The sequence below is a fragment of the Pleurodeles waltl genome, chromosome 4_1 (genome assembly GCF_031143425.1).
Source record: "Pleurodeles waltl isolate 20211129_DDA chromosome 4_1, aPleWal1.hap1.20221129, whole genome shotgun sequence".
Classification (NCBI taxonomy): Eukaryota; Metazoa; Chordata; class Amphibia; order Caudata; family Salamandridae; genus Pleurodeles; species Pleurodeles waltl.
The window spans coordinates 989,245,779-989,258,710 of record NC_090442.1 but is presented as its reverse complement, the minus strand read 5'-3'; the positions used below and the strand labels follow the sequence as shown (position 1 = coordinate 989,258,710).

The window sequence follows — 12,932 nt, the reverse complement described above, 5'->3', positions numbered from 1 at the left end:
CCCCCAGTCACAAAGATCCGGGTTTAATCCATTGTTTTTTTGCCCACCACGCCACCCCAGTTTGGACCCAGCCATATCCAAATCAGTATTGACCCTGTTCTCCATGGGAACAGTCCAGCCCGAATGCCAAGCCAGGCCCTCCCTGGACCGGAAACTAGCATCCTTGGACTGGTGCAGGGTATACTGCAGCATGCCAGCAAAATAACTAGCACAGAACAAATCGCCAAACCTTAACAGAAGCAACTATTAAATAGGATTGCCTTTATGTTGTATTCTGAACTTTAGGTGTTCTCAATCATTAAAAAGATTTAAGGAAGTTGTTTTACAAGACAATCTTTAATAATAACCCGAAGAGCACACCTATTGCAAAGACTTTTTTTTAAACACAAGATATTGGATCTCAAAGCTCTTAGAATTATGTCATCAATGAATATTCATCCAAAGAAATAGCCCTCTAATATTGAAAAGTAAAGATACAGCCGACGGGTCAACTTCCTGCTACCCTGGATCATATACAAACACGCTTACTCTGACATGCAAGGCTATGCAAGAGGCAGAATGCCTCAAGAGGACAGTCAGGAAACACCTAGAATGTTATAGAGGAGATGCTGCCAGAAAGATGTCATCCCACTTATTCCTTACTGTTCTCATTTGAAATACCTAAATCAAACTGTAGGTCTACCATCAAGCAGTGGCCCCTCAATTGCTTACCAAATTCCTGAAAAAGATACCCCTGCACTTGTTCTTTGACAAATCATGTGGACTCATGATATCTGGATCCATACCTTCACATGGTAATTCATACAGCACATGGTAATAATCTGTGGTTTTTGGTAAGACATAGCAGAACCAACAAAGAAGGTTCAAAATGTCTTAGCTATAGCCTCTAGTAAGAAGTCTAAGCCTGAAGTAAGAAGGAATTATACAATATGCAACTGATGTAGAAGCTGCTCTGCCATATTATTTTTGAAGTTATTGTTACTTGGCATATGTGCTAAAAGCATATGGTGCAGGTTCACTCTCACTGATAACTCACAGGTGGACTACAGAATGCAGCACACTAACCAGTTACCAACTAACATGTAAACACACCTCTGACCTTCCACAACAAAATGGAATCAGAAGTAGTTATCTTGAAGGCCAGTAGTGAGCTGATCAATGTCTGATCTAAGTAAAGCTTTTAAACTGCAAACCTGCGCATTCTAGAAGTGGTCTGCTAATACTGAATCCCACCACTATCTTAAAACTGAACGCCCAATAGTAAACTTAAGTATGTTACTGGGAAATGCAGAAAGTGGGCATTCCTTTCTCAGTGATGTAGCTTGTGAAGTTGTAATCATGAAATTATCATCAACTCTTAAAAGGAAAACAGTCCAATATCTTGATGAAGCAAGTTATTGCAAAATGTGATGAAAAAAATGTATTTCAATATAATTGTACATATTTGTAGGTCACAAATTGTTCTGGTGGAGGAGCATTTACAAATTATCCAAGTTGATTAGAAGATGTTCCAAGTTGATCAGAGATTTTTTTTACAGAATAACGATGTAAGAAGGGCCACTACCAGTCATATTAATATTGGTCCAAATTTCAGATAAAGATTGGTTGTCCTCTATGTCAGCTTTGAATAAGACCCAGACGAACAGATGGACAGTGATAGTGAGCAAGTGAAGATTGCTGACATCAAACAAGACGGCCAAACCACATTCCTAATTCTGTACCATGGAAATATAGTAAAATGAGCATGAGGAATTTAGACTTACTACACATTACTAAGGATATCAAAAATAGATTGAGGTTTTTTGATAAACCACAAAAAATGTTCTGATTTTAGAGTTCTGAAATGAAATATGCATGATCTCAGTAGACATACAGCAAAACTGGAGCATTGATAGGCCCCTTAACCAAAGTGATTGAGCTCAACGCTAGGCCTACTGTAACAAATGCACAAAGGGTAGCCAGGATTCAAGAGATGCAAGTCTTATTACTTGAACTAATGGAAAACAGAGTGGAGAGAAACAATATTAGTCCTCTAGAAGTACATATGTGCCCAGCAATGGGTCTGTGAAGTTACAACATTTTCCATAGTCCATAGAATATATCTCGGTGGCCTAGTTTCTCATGTTGGAAGTTAACAATGGTTTTCCAATGAAGAAGGAAAAATAATTATATTCTTCTATTAGCTATTCATGGCAAAACGTGTACAGTTTAAAGTCTGCATTCTGTGAGGATAAGAGACTGCATAAGACACTGTACAATAGTAGTTTCAGGGGTGACGTTGTGGGTCTTTGTACATAGTTTTCATTTGGATGTGAAGTGACAGGAAACTCAGGGAGACATTTTCAACAGACCAGCACTTGTAAAAAGAATTTTAGGAATATATAGAAAATGAAATTCATGTATTTAAAAAAAAAAAACAAGACATGAAGGGACGCATACCAAAGTTTAACAATCTCAGTAAGGCTGGTTTCACCTACATACCTTGCAAAGGTCAAATTGCCACTGGCACAAGCAACTTCATGTTCTAAGTAAAGATCTATTTGCTTCCCCAAAACATATAGTATCATGGTTATAAGACACAGGCTATTACCCCAAGTATAGGGAAATGATTCAAGATTTAAAAAAGGCATAATGAATGAAAGCCTCATACCAGATCCACCGTGTTCATGAGATCCACCTACAAAGAAAAAAATACAGCAAACATTTCAGGGGGCAATAATATCCACTTGTTTCAATATTTCAGACAATACATTGATTCTGAAAATGGAGTGAGAAAACTGAAAGATTAAGCTCAGGCAGAAGCAGCATCAGATAGTCAGTCAGGCAGACGAGTGACAGAAGGTGATGACCTGTGATGTCCTAAATGGATGGGATAGCAGTCAGGAGTAGAAGCAGAGAGGTGGGGTAGTCCAGGAGCCAGTAGTGCCCATCATAGGAGACCTCAAATAGGTAAGCTTGGCGTAACATGTTGGAGAGTTACTTGGGGCCGCTCACTGGCTTGTTCTGAGACAGGTTCCAGGTGACTGAAATCTCAGATGTTTCTGTTGAACCAACCTCCCTTTCTCAGTAGAAAGGAGGGAGATGGGATAACTCGTCTTTCAGATGAACTACCTGGATTTTACAAATGGAGAAGAAATAAGGCTATTGAATTATTCCCTTGGTGTGACTAAAATAATTTCAATGTATTACCAGGTGTGACTCAAAGAATGGTGTTTAATGGTTTTAAAGTAATTGAACGCAGGGACTCCATTAGATCAATACATGTACATACAAATGCACGACAGCTGAAGGAAAGTATGCATGATGATAAATGAACTAGTTTACGATGGCAAAATCTATTGGAGGAATGCTATTTTATCAGAAGCCCATGTGTTTTGGTGTAATTCCAAAATGGGTAAGTATACATTCATAGAAAACGCTGAGAATAGCATGTGCAAAATTTATTATGGTTGCAACAGGGGCGGATCCTCCGCAATGGCAGAGGAGCATCGCACCACTGACTAAGAGCCAGCAGCAGACAAAAATAAAACGAATATTGTTTTATTTTTCTTCTGCTGGCTCAGCCAGCAGGGAGGGGCGGGGCTGGCTAATGGAGGTGGGAGGGGGATGAGAAATTATGTGCACTAAGTGCACATGTGTGTTTGGACAGTCATCCAAACACACATGCGCACTTAGGTTTCTGCACAGGCCCCAGGGATGTGTCTGAGTGGCAGTCATTACCGCTCGGACCAATGTTGACACTGCTTGCATGCTATGTTTAGCACGCAAGCAGCCCCAGGATTGCTGGGGCGCCTCTTCTGGTGTCCCTGTGAATGCTGGGACACCAGAACAGGAATGGAGGACGAGTAAGGCAACAGCAGAGACATTTTTTTTAATATACACCCCGACCATCCCCGTCCTTCTCCCCCCGCCACTCCCCTTGATATCTGCGGCAGTCGCCGCTGGGTTGCACATAGAAATGTAAAACGAAAGCTGCAAATAACGTTAGGTCTAGCAGAGTCTGAGAACTGTATATTTCAGTTGCTTGTTCGAATAAACAAATTAATGTTTACATCACAAACCAATGATGTTGATGGTGTTTTATGCAGTGCACTGAGCATTAAAAAGAAAGTAAAAGGTTAGGATTGATTTGTCCCTGACTAGGCAAAGTAAAAGTTAAACGGCTGTCATCCTGAAAAGAAATCACATTATTTCATACACAGTTACATCACTATGGGACTTTGAAAGGGTTCGGGTCAACTGTACAGACAATGGGAACCTTTTAGTCACCTTACAATGCCAAAATGTAAAATGGGATGAATGTGATTCACATGTATAATATGCAAAGCGCCAACACCAACTGGATGGCTGGAGTCAGAAACACAAAGGGAAATGCCCACTGCAGAAATTCAAACCAATCAAGCTTCAAAAGGGAAGCACCAAAGAGGTTTGCAAGACAAAATAGGCAAACGCTGCCATGTTGTTGGAAGGCTCTATATTTTCATTGTAACAGGAGGATGTTGCAGTTGTGCAGTTGTGCGATGTAGATATGAGAAGGCTATTTTGTGTTTGAACACTACAGCTCTTTTTAGCAGAGAGGGTTGTCAAACACCATGCCAATAATACCTGGATATATCTTTGCATAGCTTGCCTGTGCCCAAGGGACTACCCACCACTGGCAGACTTAACTGCCAATTTAGGAGTTGGGAGGGGCGTGACTAGGTAGAGATAGACATTGTCATGTCAGAATCGCTACCCCCATGATGCTGTTATGATCTACCACTTGATTCCACAAGCTACCTGGCAGAACTTGGGGATGAATTCCTTCCACACAGGGTTATGGAGCCTTCAGATGCAGGGGAGAAGGCAGGGACGATACCGTAACTTCAGCAGGATCCTTGTTACATCTCAACATTGGATGGCTAATGTTTACTCATAGAAGGCAACAGCGTCCTACACCCAAACTTTAATTAAGGATCTAACTGTTTATATAGAACATGGTGGGACAATGGCCAAGAGGTGACAACTATGTAAAAGTAAAACCTATGAAATATGAAGAGCCCAATCAGAAATTTGTGGTCCAAAATAAAGAAAACATGTTAGTGGGAATGTTAACTCAATTTTCCAGATTGTTACTTTTCAAACATAAGCACAACTATATGCACCAACCCCACAGACAGGTAAGCCAATGATTACACAAGCACTTCTAAATGCACCAAACACACAAATGTGTGAATGAAAAGTAAAGCTTTCTTCACTCCATTGAGTTTTAAAATGTGTAATATCTCCCAAACTCTGCTGATACCAAAGTCATAATAAGAATGACATTGTGGAATTCCTACACAGATTACAATATCTCTGGAAGCCATATCATCCTGTCTGGTTTCCTTAGGATAACACATTTGAAAAGAGGTTCAATTCCCTGAACTGGGAGATAAGGGAGTAGCAGATGCTGGACCAAAATGATTATGGCCATAGGCAAGCCCCCTGCTCCCAAGGGTTTGTCTATATTCATAGACAAGCCCGCTGCACCCTAGAGGAAGATTTAGTTATCTGTCTATGTTTATAGACAGGAACACTGAACCTGCAAAGAAGATTTAATAATCTATGTTCATAGACAGGCCCATCTCACAATTGAGTAAAATTTAGCAATCTGGCTATGGGACAGATTTATAACTTGGCCGAGTGGGAATTCCATCACAACAGCAAGTTCCCTCCCCATCAAGACTATGGTCTGCCTGCCCGATTTAATTGTGAGCGGACCATAGTTTGAGGATAGCAGAAACTCCCATCTCAAGGGAGGGCACTGCTTTTTTTCTTTTATTTTCAAGAAGAAAATCCCACTTTGGGATTTTCTTTTTGAAAATAAAAAAAACTTGGTAATTTTCCTTCATGTTGACAGAGCCATATGGCAAAATTACAATGCATGTGACACTGTTCCTGTCAATGCTAGAAATGTTCACTGGGCCAGCAGAAATGTCTAAATCTGGGAGGTTGTACTTCCATCAGGGAGATGGAGTAATTTACTGCGTCACTGTGGCAGAGGGGGTATTGGGGGGGGCTCCCACAAAGAATTAAATTAGGCCACATGTTCATAGAGAGGCCCACTGCACTAGAGAAAATTTGGTAATTCTATGTTAATATAGTCTAGTTCAGGAGAGTTAACAACGGAGCTTATTTTGAAAAGCGAACCAGAACAATAAGACTAATGCTTGCATCCATATATCCAGCATTGCCCTGACTGTTTGGAACATACTGGCATGTTAATTTTTTCAGCTATTGGGATTGAATTGCATAAAATAAAACAGTGCAAGCGATTTTTTCAACAACATATCTGGATTGAATGAATGCATTTTGACTGTCAAATTTTCACAGTCCTGAAGCTACTGATCATGACAAGATGTTGCTTAGGCACTGGCTTGGTAAAAATGGACCTGTAAAAACTATCCAAATGTCAGTTTGAAACTGTAACAGCATGAGTGTGTTCTCTTTCCCCTTACTGCTGGACATACTCTTGTGGATTATATTTATATTGTATGAGTCTATATATGAAACAACCTACTTTTTATGGGCGAGCGCAAAACGCTCTGTCCCATTCTGTAACCTCTCTTTGGGCTTCCAAGGACGCCCATGTCACGTCAGTCACTTACATTGGTTTGAGGGCTTGCCTTTTAAAATCCGCTTGCTTTCATTTCTGAAAGGCATGCATACTTCATGACTTTTTCCAGTGTTTATCCCACCTACACAGCACCGGTAAACTACTAAAAACATATGAGGCTCAATGATTTCAGCATGGTGACCTGACTACTTTATCTGTTTTTTTTCCACGCAGCGTTTTTTTTTTTTTCTTTACAAAGCTATTAGCCCTAACTCAAGCAAATGCAAGACCCGTTGCATTGAAAATGCTTGTTTTACACTGTATGTAAACTAACACGCTGGGTTTTAAACTACAGGGAATTCATAAGGGCTTCAACCCGAAAGAAAAGCTTGACAACTTTGTTAGCAGAGTCAACAGCTACCAGGCAGAGGGAGCCAGCAGCGGCTTGAACCAATGCTATATATTAATCAGAAATGATGACGATCAATTTGAAAAGCCAGTCTTTATAGTTGTCAGGCTTCGACTAACAGCAGTCTATCTCTAACTGCATACTTGATAAATTCAGAGTACTATGTATGTCATTGTGACAGAATAAGAGACTCCATTAGATATTATACACCATTGATTGGAGTCGTGCAAGAATATCGCATCCAAAGTAGTGTTTGCAAAAATAACATCCAAAAGAGTTAATCACAAAACTCTACATCCAATAGGAAAATATGTTTGTAAATTATATTTGGGATTTGATTTTTAGTCAGATGGTATTTCTATTTACAATATTCAGACATAGAGACCTTTTCCCTACTGAGTTGTAGTGGTAGGGATGGTTATGTGAGTAGCTGTAAGGATTGAAGCCAACAAACAAAATTACTCCTGCAGCAAGTTCATCATGCACCATGCCTACCTAAAATAAATGAAGTAGACATATTTAGCATCATTATTTTTTATTAGTGTTCTTTCTTTATCAGTGATGAGTTCACACATTTCACTGAAGGGAGAAATGTTAGTTGCCACTGGAAGATGAAACCCTAAACGTGCCAAAAGGACAGCAAGAGTTCAAAAAGTGGAAGTGCTTGTCTTTAACTACAATGCTATACCATAAATTAGCAGTATGGTAGCAGCCGCAAATATAAAATGCACATAAGAAAACAAATTAGCTAGAGCTTAAGACTGCATAAAAGGCTCCTGCATGAATAAATGGTGAACACCACTCGTACCTCTATTTCTCCTTTGCTATAAGGAAATTGTCTACATTCTGATCTCCAAGAAAGTTGTCTATATTTTTATCTCCAGCTCCTATAGTGGGTCCATAAATCTAGAATTGTTTAATGAAAATAAGGAACTCCCTTTATCTATGGTGTTCCTTTTTAGGTCCTGGCTACAAACATCTTTATGAAGACCTGTTGTTTTCAATATGCATAGCGTGGGCTTTGGGTGATCCCCTTGCTTGCAGTTTGATGTCATTGTATCCTATCCCAGGTGTCTCCTCTTGATTCAAAGGCTTTCCTCTCTATTCTTCTGTTTTTACACATTCAGTACACTTAACAATCGTAGTGTTCTGATTGGTTGACTTGTATACTTCCACTGCTGATGCTGAATGCTGGCAGAAAACTACTTTTCTTCTTTTTGTCTATGAACTCCATTCCCATGGGAGTGTATGTGTTTCCTTGATCTCCCCATTTGCTGCTTCCCCCTTCACTTTGTATCCATGCCCTCTCGCTCTCCCTGTGGTTTCTCCTCTTCCTCCCCACAGCTTGTCCATTGCTTCCCCATCCCTTACCATCCCCACTTGTTTTTATAAATATGCACTCTCTCCTCTGCTTGTTGCCCCATACTGCACCCCTCCCCTACTAATTTTTGCATTATTTAGTATTTTTTATGTCTGGTGTAGGAGTCCATCTTGGAATGGTATTTCACCTATTTCAAAATGGCCATCTGTGAAATATATGCACATGCATAAATAGTGGGCGCAAATAACAGGTTTGTATTGTTTGAACAAACCCATTTAAAGACTGCCACCATGAATGCTTGTGCATCTACCATGTCATCTTTGAATCGATTTGTTCAAATATGACAGATACATTTAAAGCTGGTCGCCATGAATGCCCATGAATCCACAGCGGCGTCTCTGAATTGTTTCATTCAAATTTTAAGAATGTATTTAAAGAAGATCACCATAGATGCATAGTCAATCAAGGCTGCCTTCTTGGAAAGCATTCATATTGTTTTTAGAAACCCATTGAAAGATGGCTGCTGCATATGAATGTGCAGCAGGGGCAGCAATCATTAAAAAAAAAAACATTATCAATGCAAATATGTTCCACTGCTGTTACCTACTTGTTTTCTCAATGCATGTTTCATTACTTTTTGAACTAATAGGTTTTCCTATTGCTTGGACTGAGGGCTACTCTTGAGAACACAGGATCATATTTATCAATAAATGCTGTACCCTTCTCACACAGTAAACATGATTTCCTTGAGAAAGCAAAACGATTTATTCAGTGGAAGGACCACAGCAGCTGCCAAAGAAAATGCCAGAAACAGAGAGAACAATACAGGACACAGAATGTTCAATTTATTACTGACATGGCGTAAGTGCCTCAAAATTCATAAATTCTCTGCTGTGGAGCTGGAGAGACTACCAAGCTTACAGTGGGATGTGTCAAGTATAAATAATCAACTCACTGAAGTTATCTTTAGCATTCCTGAACAGACCTGTTACTTAAGTATAAGGTATGCAGATGTGTAGTAGAATCAATTTTTCCCAACAGCCAAAAGTGTTGCCTGCTAGTTTTCCATGTTACAGATTGACAGCCATTCTGCACCCCATCACCCACACAGAAAAGGACAATTTGACCATAAATTCCTAATTATTGTCAACTAGCAACAGTTGACACCAAAAACGTAGTGCCTGATTTAGAATTTGGCAGAGGGGTTACTCTGCCACAAACGTGACGGATATCCCGTCCGCTGTATTACGTTTTCCATAGGCTATAATGGCATTGTAATACAGTGGACGGAATATCTGTCACGTTTGTGACAGAGTAACCCCCCGCCAAACTCTAAATCAGACCCATGGTGTTTATGTAATTTGAGCTGTGACTAAACAGATGAACCAGTTGAAAACACAAAGTAATCACAATCTGAGCTGGTATGAAAAAAAAATTATCACTTCTAAATGGCCCTGACTGACAATTTGTCTCACGTTAATCTTCAAAAAGACTGTGAGCATTAGTTAGGTGATGGGTGGTAGGAGTTGAGTGGGGCAGATATTCAAGCAATGTGGAAGTCAGTAGTCCTGCTAATAATATGACCCATTGAAGTGGAATTTAACCAGCTTGCAACTCTTGGCATTTTTTGTTCTAAGTATTCTCTCAAAGGCCACTCTCAGGAGGATAGGTGTGGGTACTGTGAGACTATGTCTAGGCTTGGTTTAGGGGTATTTAGCAATAAATTCAGACACAATTTAGGAAAGCTTTGTCTTGAATCTCTTCCCCTCTAATAGTTGTTCCAGGAAAATGAGAAAGTCGTCTCCCAGCATTTAGAATTTGGTCTGCTGGCAAGAGCTGCTTTCCCGCTAGGAACCCTGCCACCTGATAGCCAAAACAATTATATGGTGAGCAGTTCCTGTGCCAGAGTAGACTGTGGTACCACTTAAACAGATTTCACTTAATGTTTGTTCCTGAGAAGTCTCCATTGGTTCCTATTGGCTGTGGTTAGAGAGTAAATTGTGGTTGGGTACTCAGATCAATAGTACCAGTCAAGCAGTATCTAGCCTCAAGAATGGACTGGAAAGAGCATCTTGCTTTTTGCAGTAGATGTTTCATTGATATGTGACAAAAGATCAATTAGTGAAATAAACAGCCACAAACGTTCTCCTTGGAGCATTTGCATTTTCTCATCTGCCAACAGTCCTCTCCCGTGTCTCCTGAAACCCCCATCTGATATTTTTTACCCATTGCCTGATATAGCCTTTAACTTTTTTCCATTGGACCATTTAGTGTGCCATAAAGGTTTTTGAGGACTTCAGTAAGAGGTAATCCACTAAGAAAATATCATATGTTCCAACTTCCTTTATCTGTGTTCTTCCTCAAAGAAGGTTGTTTTCCAGAAGTGCAGCATAGATTGGTCTGCCATTGTGTGCACCATATCAACAAACACACACTGATGGAAAATGATTTCAGACACGCTGCCCCATTAAGGATTATCCTTTTATTGGCATTTCCACTGGTGTCCTTCCTGTCCGTCCAAGATACAAAAAATGATGGACCGAATGTTTGCAAATAGTCTAAGCCACTGGCAATCACTTTGAGTAGCATTACAGTCCACTGGTTTACCTCACTGTGAAACTCCAGAGGCCAATGTTATGCAAATTACTACTGACCATGCTCATCATGGGAACAGTCTATCTCGAACTGCCAGGCCAGGTCCCCTCTAGAGTGGAAAATAAGCAGCACAGTTGATGATCTAAGTGGGACGGGTTTATCAGGATGTAAGTTCTGTACTTACTGTGCAATACGACAAAAACTGCACCCTGCATTGCGTGGCCAAAATAGGCCAAAACAGGCCTGGGGTTGCTAGTGTTCCCTTTAGAAAGGGTCCTTATCTGGCAGTTTTGGATGGACTGTTCCCATCAGAGTTAGTACTGATTTGCATAGGATGGGCCTCTATCTACAGTGTCAAGTGAGTAAAAACCAATAGAGATGAATAAGAGCCCAAGTGATCACCAGTGGATGAGATTCATTTGAAAATTCCATTCATCATCTTTTTCTTTTCTACATTCCCTACTGCCCATGTTCACCACTAAAACCATGGCTGTCTCAGGAAATAAAATCTCTTTATATGGCGACATCTCTTCCCCAACATGGTGGCTAAAACCCCTGTGCTTTAGGAATCACATGTGACAAATAGTTCTGCCTTGCCGGCATGGCATGGCAGAACTGCAGTCATGTTTTTCTCCTCTGAAGTATTTCTAGCAATACATGCATTGGGTGTTTTGGGGGGAAAAGCAGCTATCATGTGGGCAGACATCTCAGTTTGTTGGTCCAGTTCTCTGTGGGTGTGGACAGGGGTGTAACGCAGGCCCTTGCAGCCCCTGTGGTGTGTGGGGGCCCAACTCTTTAGGGGGGGCCAGCCCTCCTGGGGGCCCTCATTGAGCACATGGCTAAGAATAACTGTGTGATATGGGAAACTCTGGGCCCTTATCACAGTCTGCATGGGGTCCCATCATTTTGTGTTATGCCACTGGGTGTAACAGTGGCAGCCATGCCATCAAACCATAAGTATGGGAATTGTTCAAAATGTGAACAGTTAGACCGACATCAAGGACAGCATTGGATTTGAAGGCTTTCACTCACTAATCCTCTTTGATTGTTCCTTTGAAACATTTTGAAACTTTCACACCAGATCTTCAGTTTTTGGGGATGGGTGCCACTTTAAATATTAGGGCCCCTGAGTACCAACACTATATAGCCACCAGTGTTTCTCCTATTTGAAACATTCTTGATCCAGAATTTGTTATAACTGTGAAGGTAGAAATATAAATTGACACCAACCTCCTCCTTCACTTTGTGATGCACTGATGAGTAAACCACTTCATGTAACTATCTCCCATTCAGACGTTTGAAGGACACCTAGACGTGTTTAAATGTGCTCCTATTTTTCAGTGAGTTGTAACTAAATGACTTTGACTTTTGTTTTCAATGGGATGTTTTTTGCTTTTTCGTAACATTTGAAACTCTCACCTTACTTATAGTTGGTGTGGTGCTTTATGTGTTTTATTGTATTGTTTCATACATGTTGGTTTGTTAGTTTGTTACACACCACATTTCACCCTTTTCTCTGGAGATTGCTTTGCTGTGCAGACCAAGCAACTAACGTTGAGCAAAGGTTCTCTTAGACAAACATGTTTAACTGAGTGTTCTTCAATTTGTACAGTATGTTAGCAGTGTTAGCTCAATTCCAGACTGACCTATCCACTAATTCACTACAATTAGCATGACATTCACTGATTTTGGTGCATGATTATGTTGTTAATGTTAAGCCTTCTTCCAGGAAAGTTCTTAATTTGTAAAAAAATAAAAATAAATTAAGTACCAAAGCCCATCTCAGGAGGCCACTTCCTCTTGCTCTATCCACTGCCCATGTGACCACTGCCAATGACAGTGCCAACACAAATACTAACCACTGCACTTCTACAAGTGAGACTGTTAAAGGCCACCCAAAGCTATAACAATGGTGTGGGTGGCAGGTAAAATTCATGTTTAATTTATGTTCAATTAGTAAGCACTGTTGTTGTGCTCACCTCAAAATTAGAGAGACATAGCCATCATGTGGCAGACTGCCGGTGTTGAGA

At 40.3% G+C, this 12,932-nt stretch overlaps 1 protein-coding gene across 50 annotated transcripts in view; it reads right to left on the bottom strand.

The window, feature by feature from the left end:
• Nucleotides 1-12,932, bottom strand: part of LOC138288307 (mucin-19) — a 1,675,551-nt gene that overhangs the window by 1,463,568 nt on the left and 199,051 nt on the right. For all 50 annotated transcript variants that reach the window (XM_069229764.1, XM_069229784.1, XM_069229763.1 and 47 more), the window contains one exon: nucleotides 2,651-2,677. In XM_069229764.1, the coding sequence (XP_069085865.1) occupies nucleotides 2,651-2,677 (27 nt within the window). The remainder of the gene's footprint in view (nucleotides 1-2,650; nucleotides 2,678-12,932) is intronic.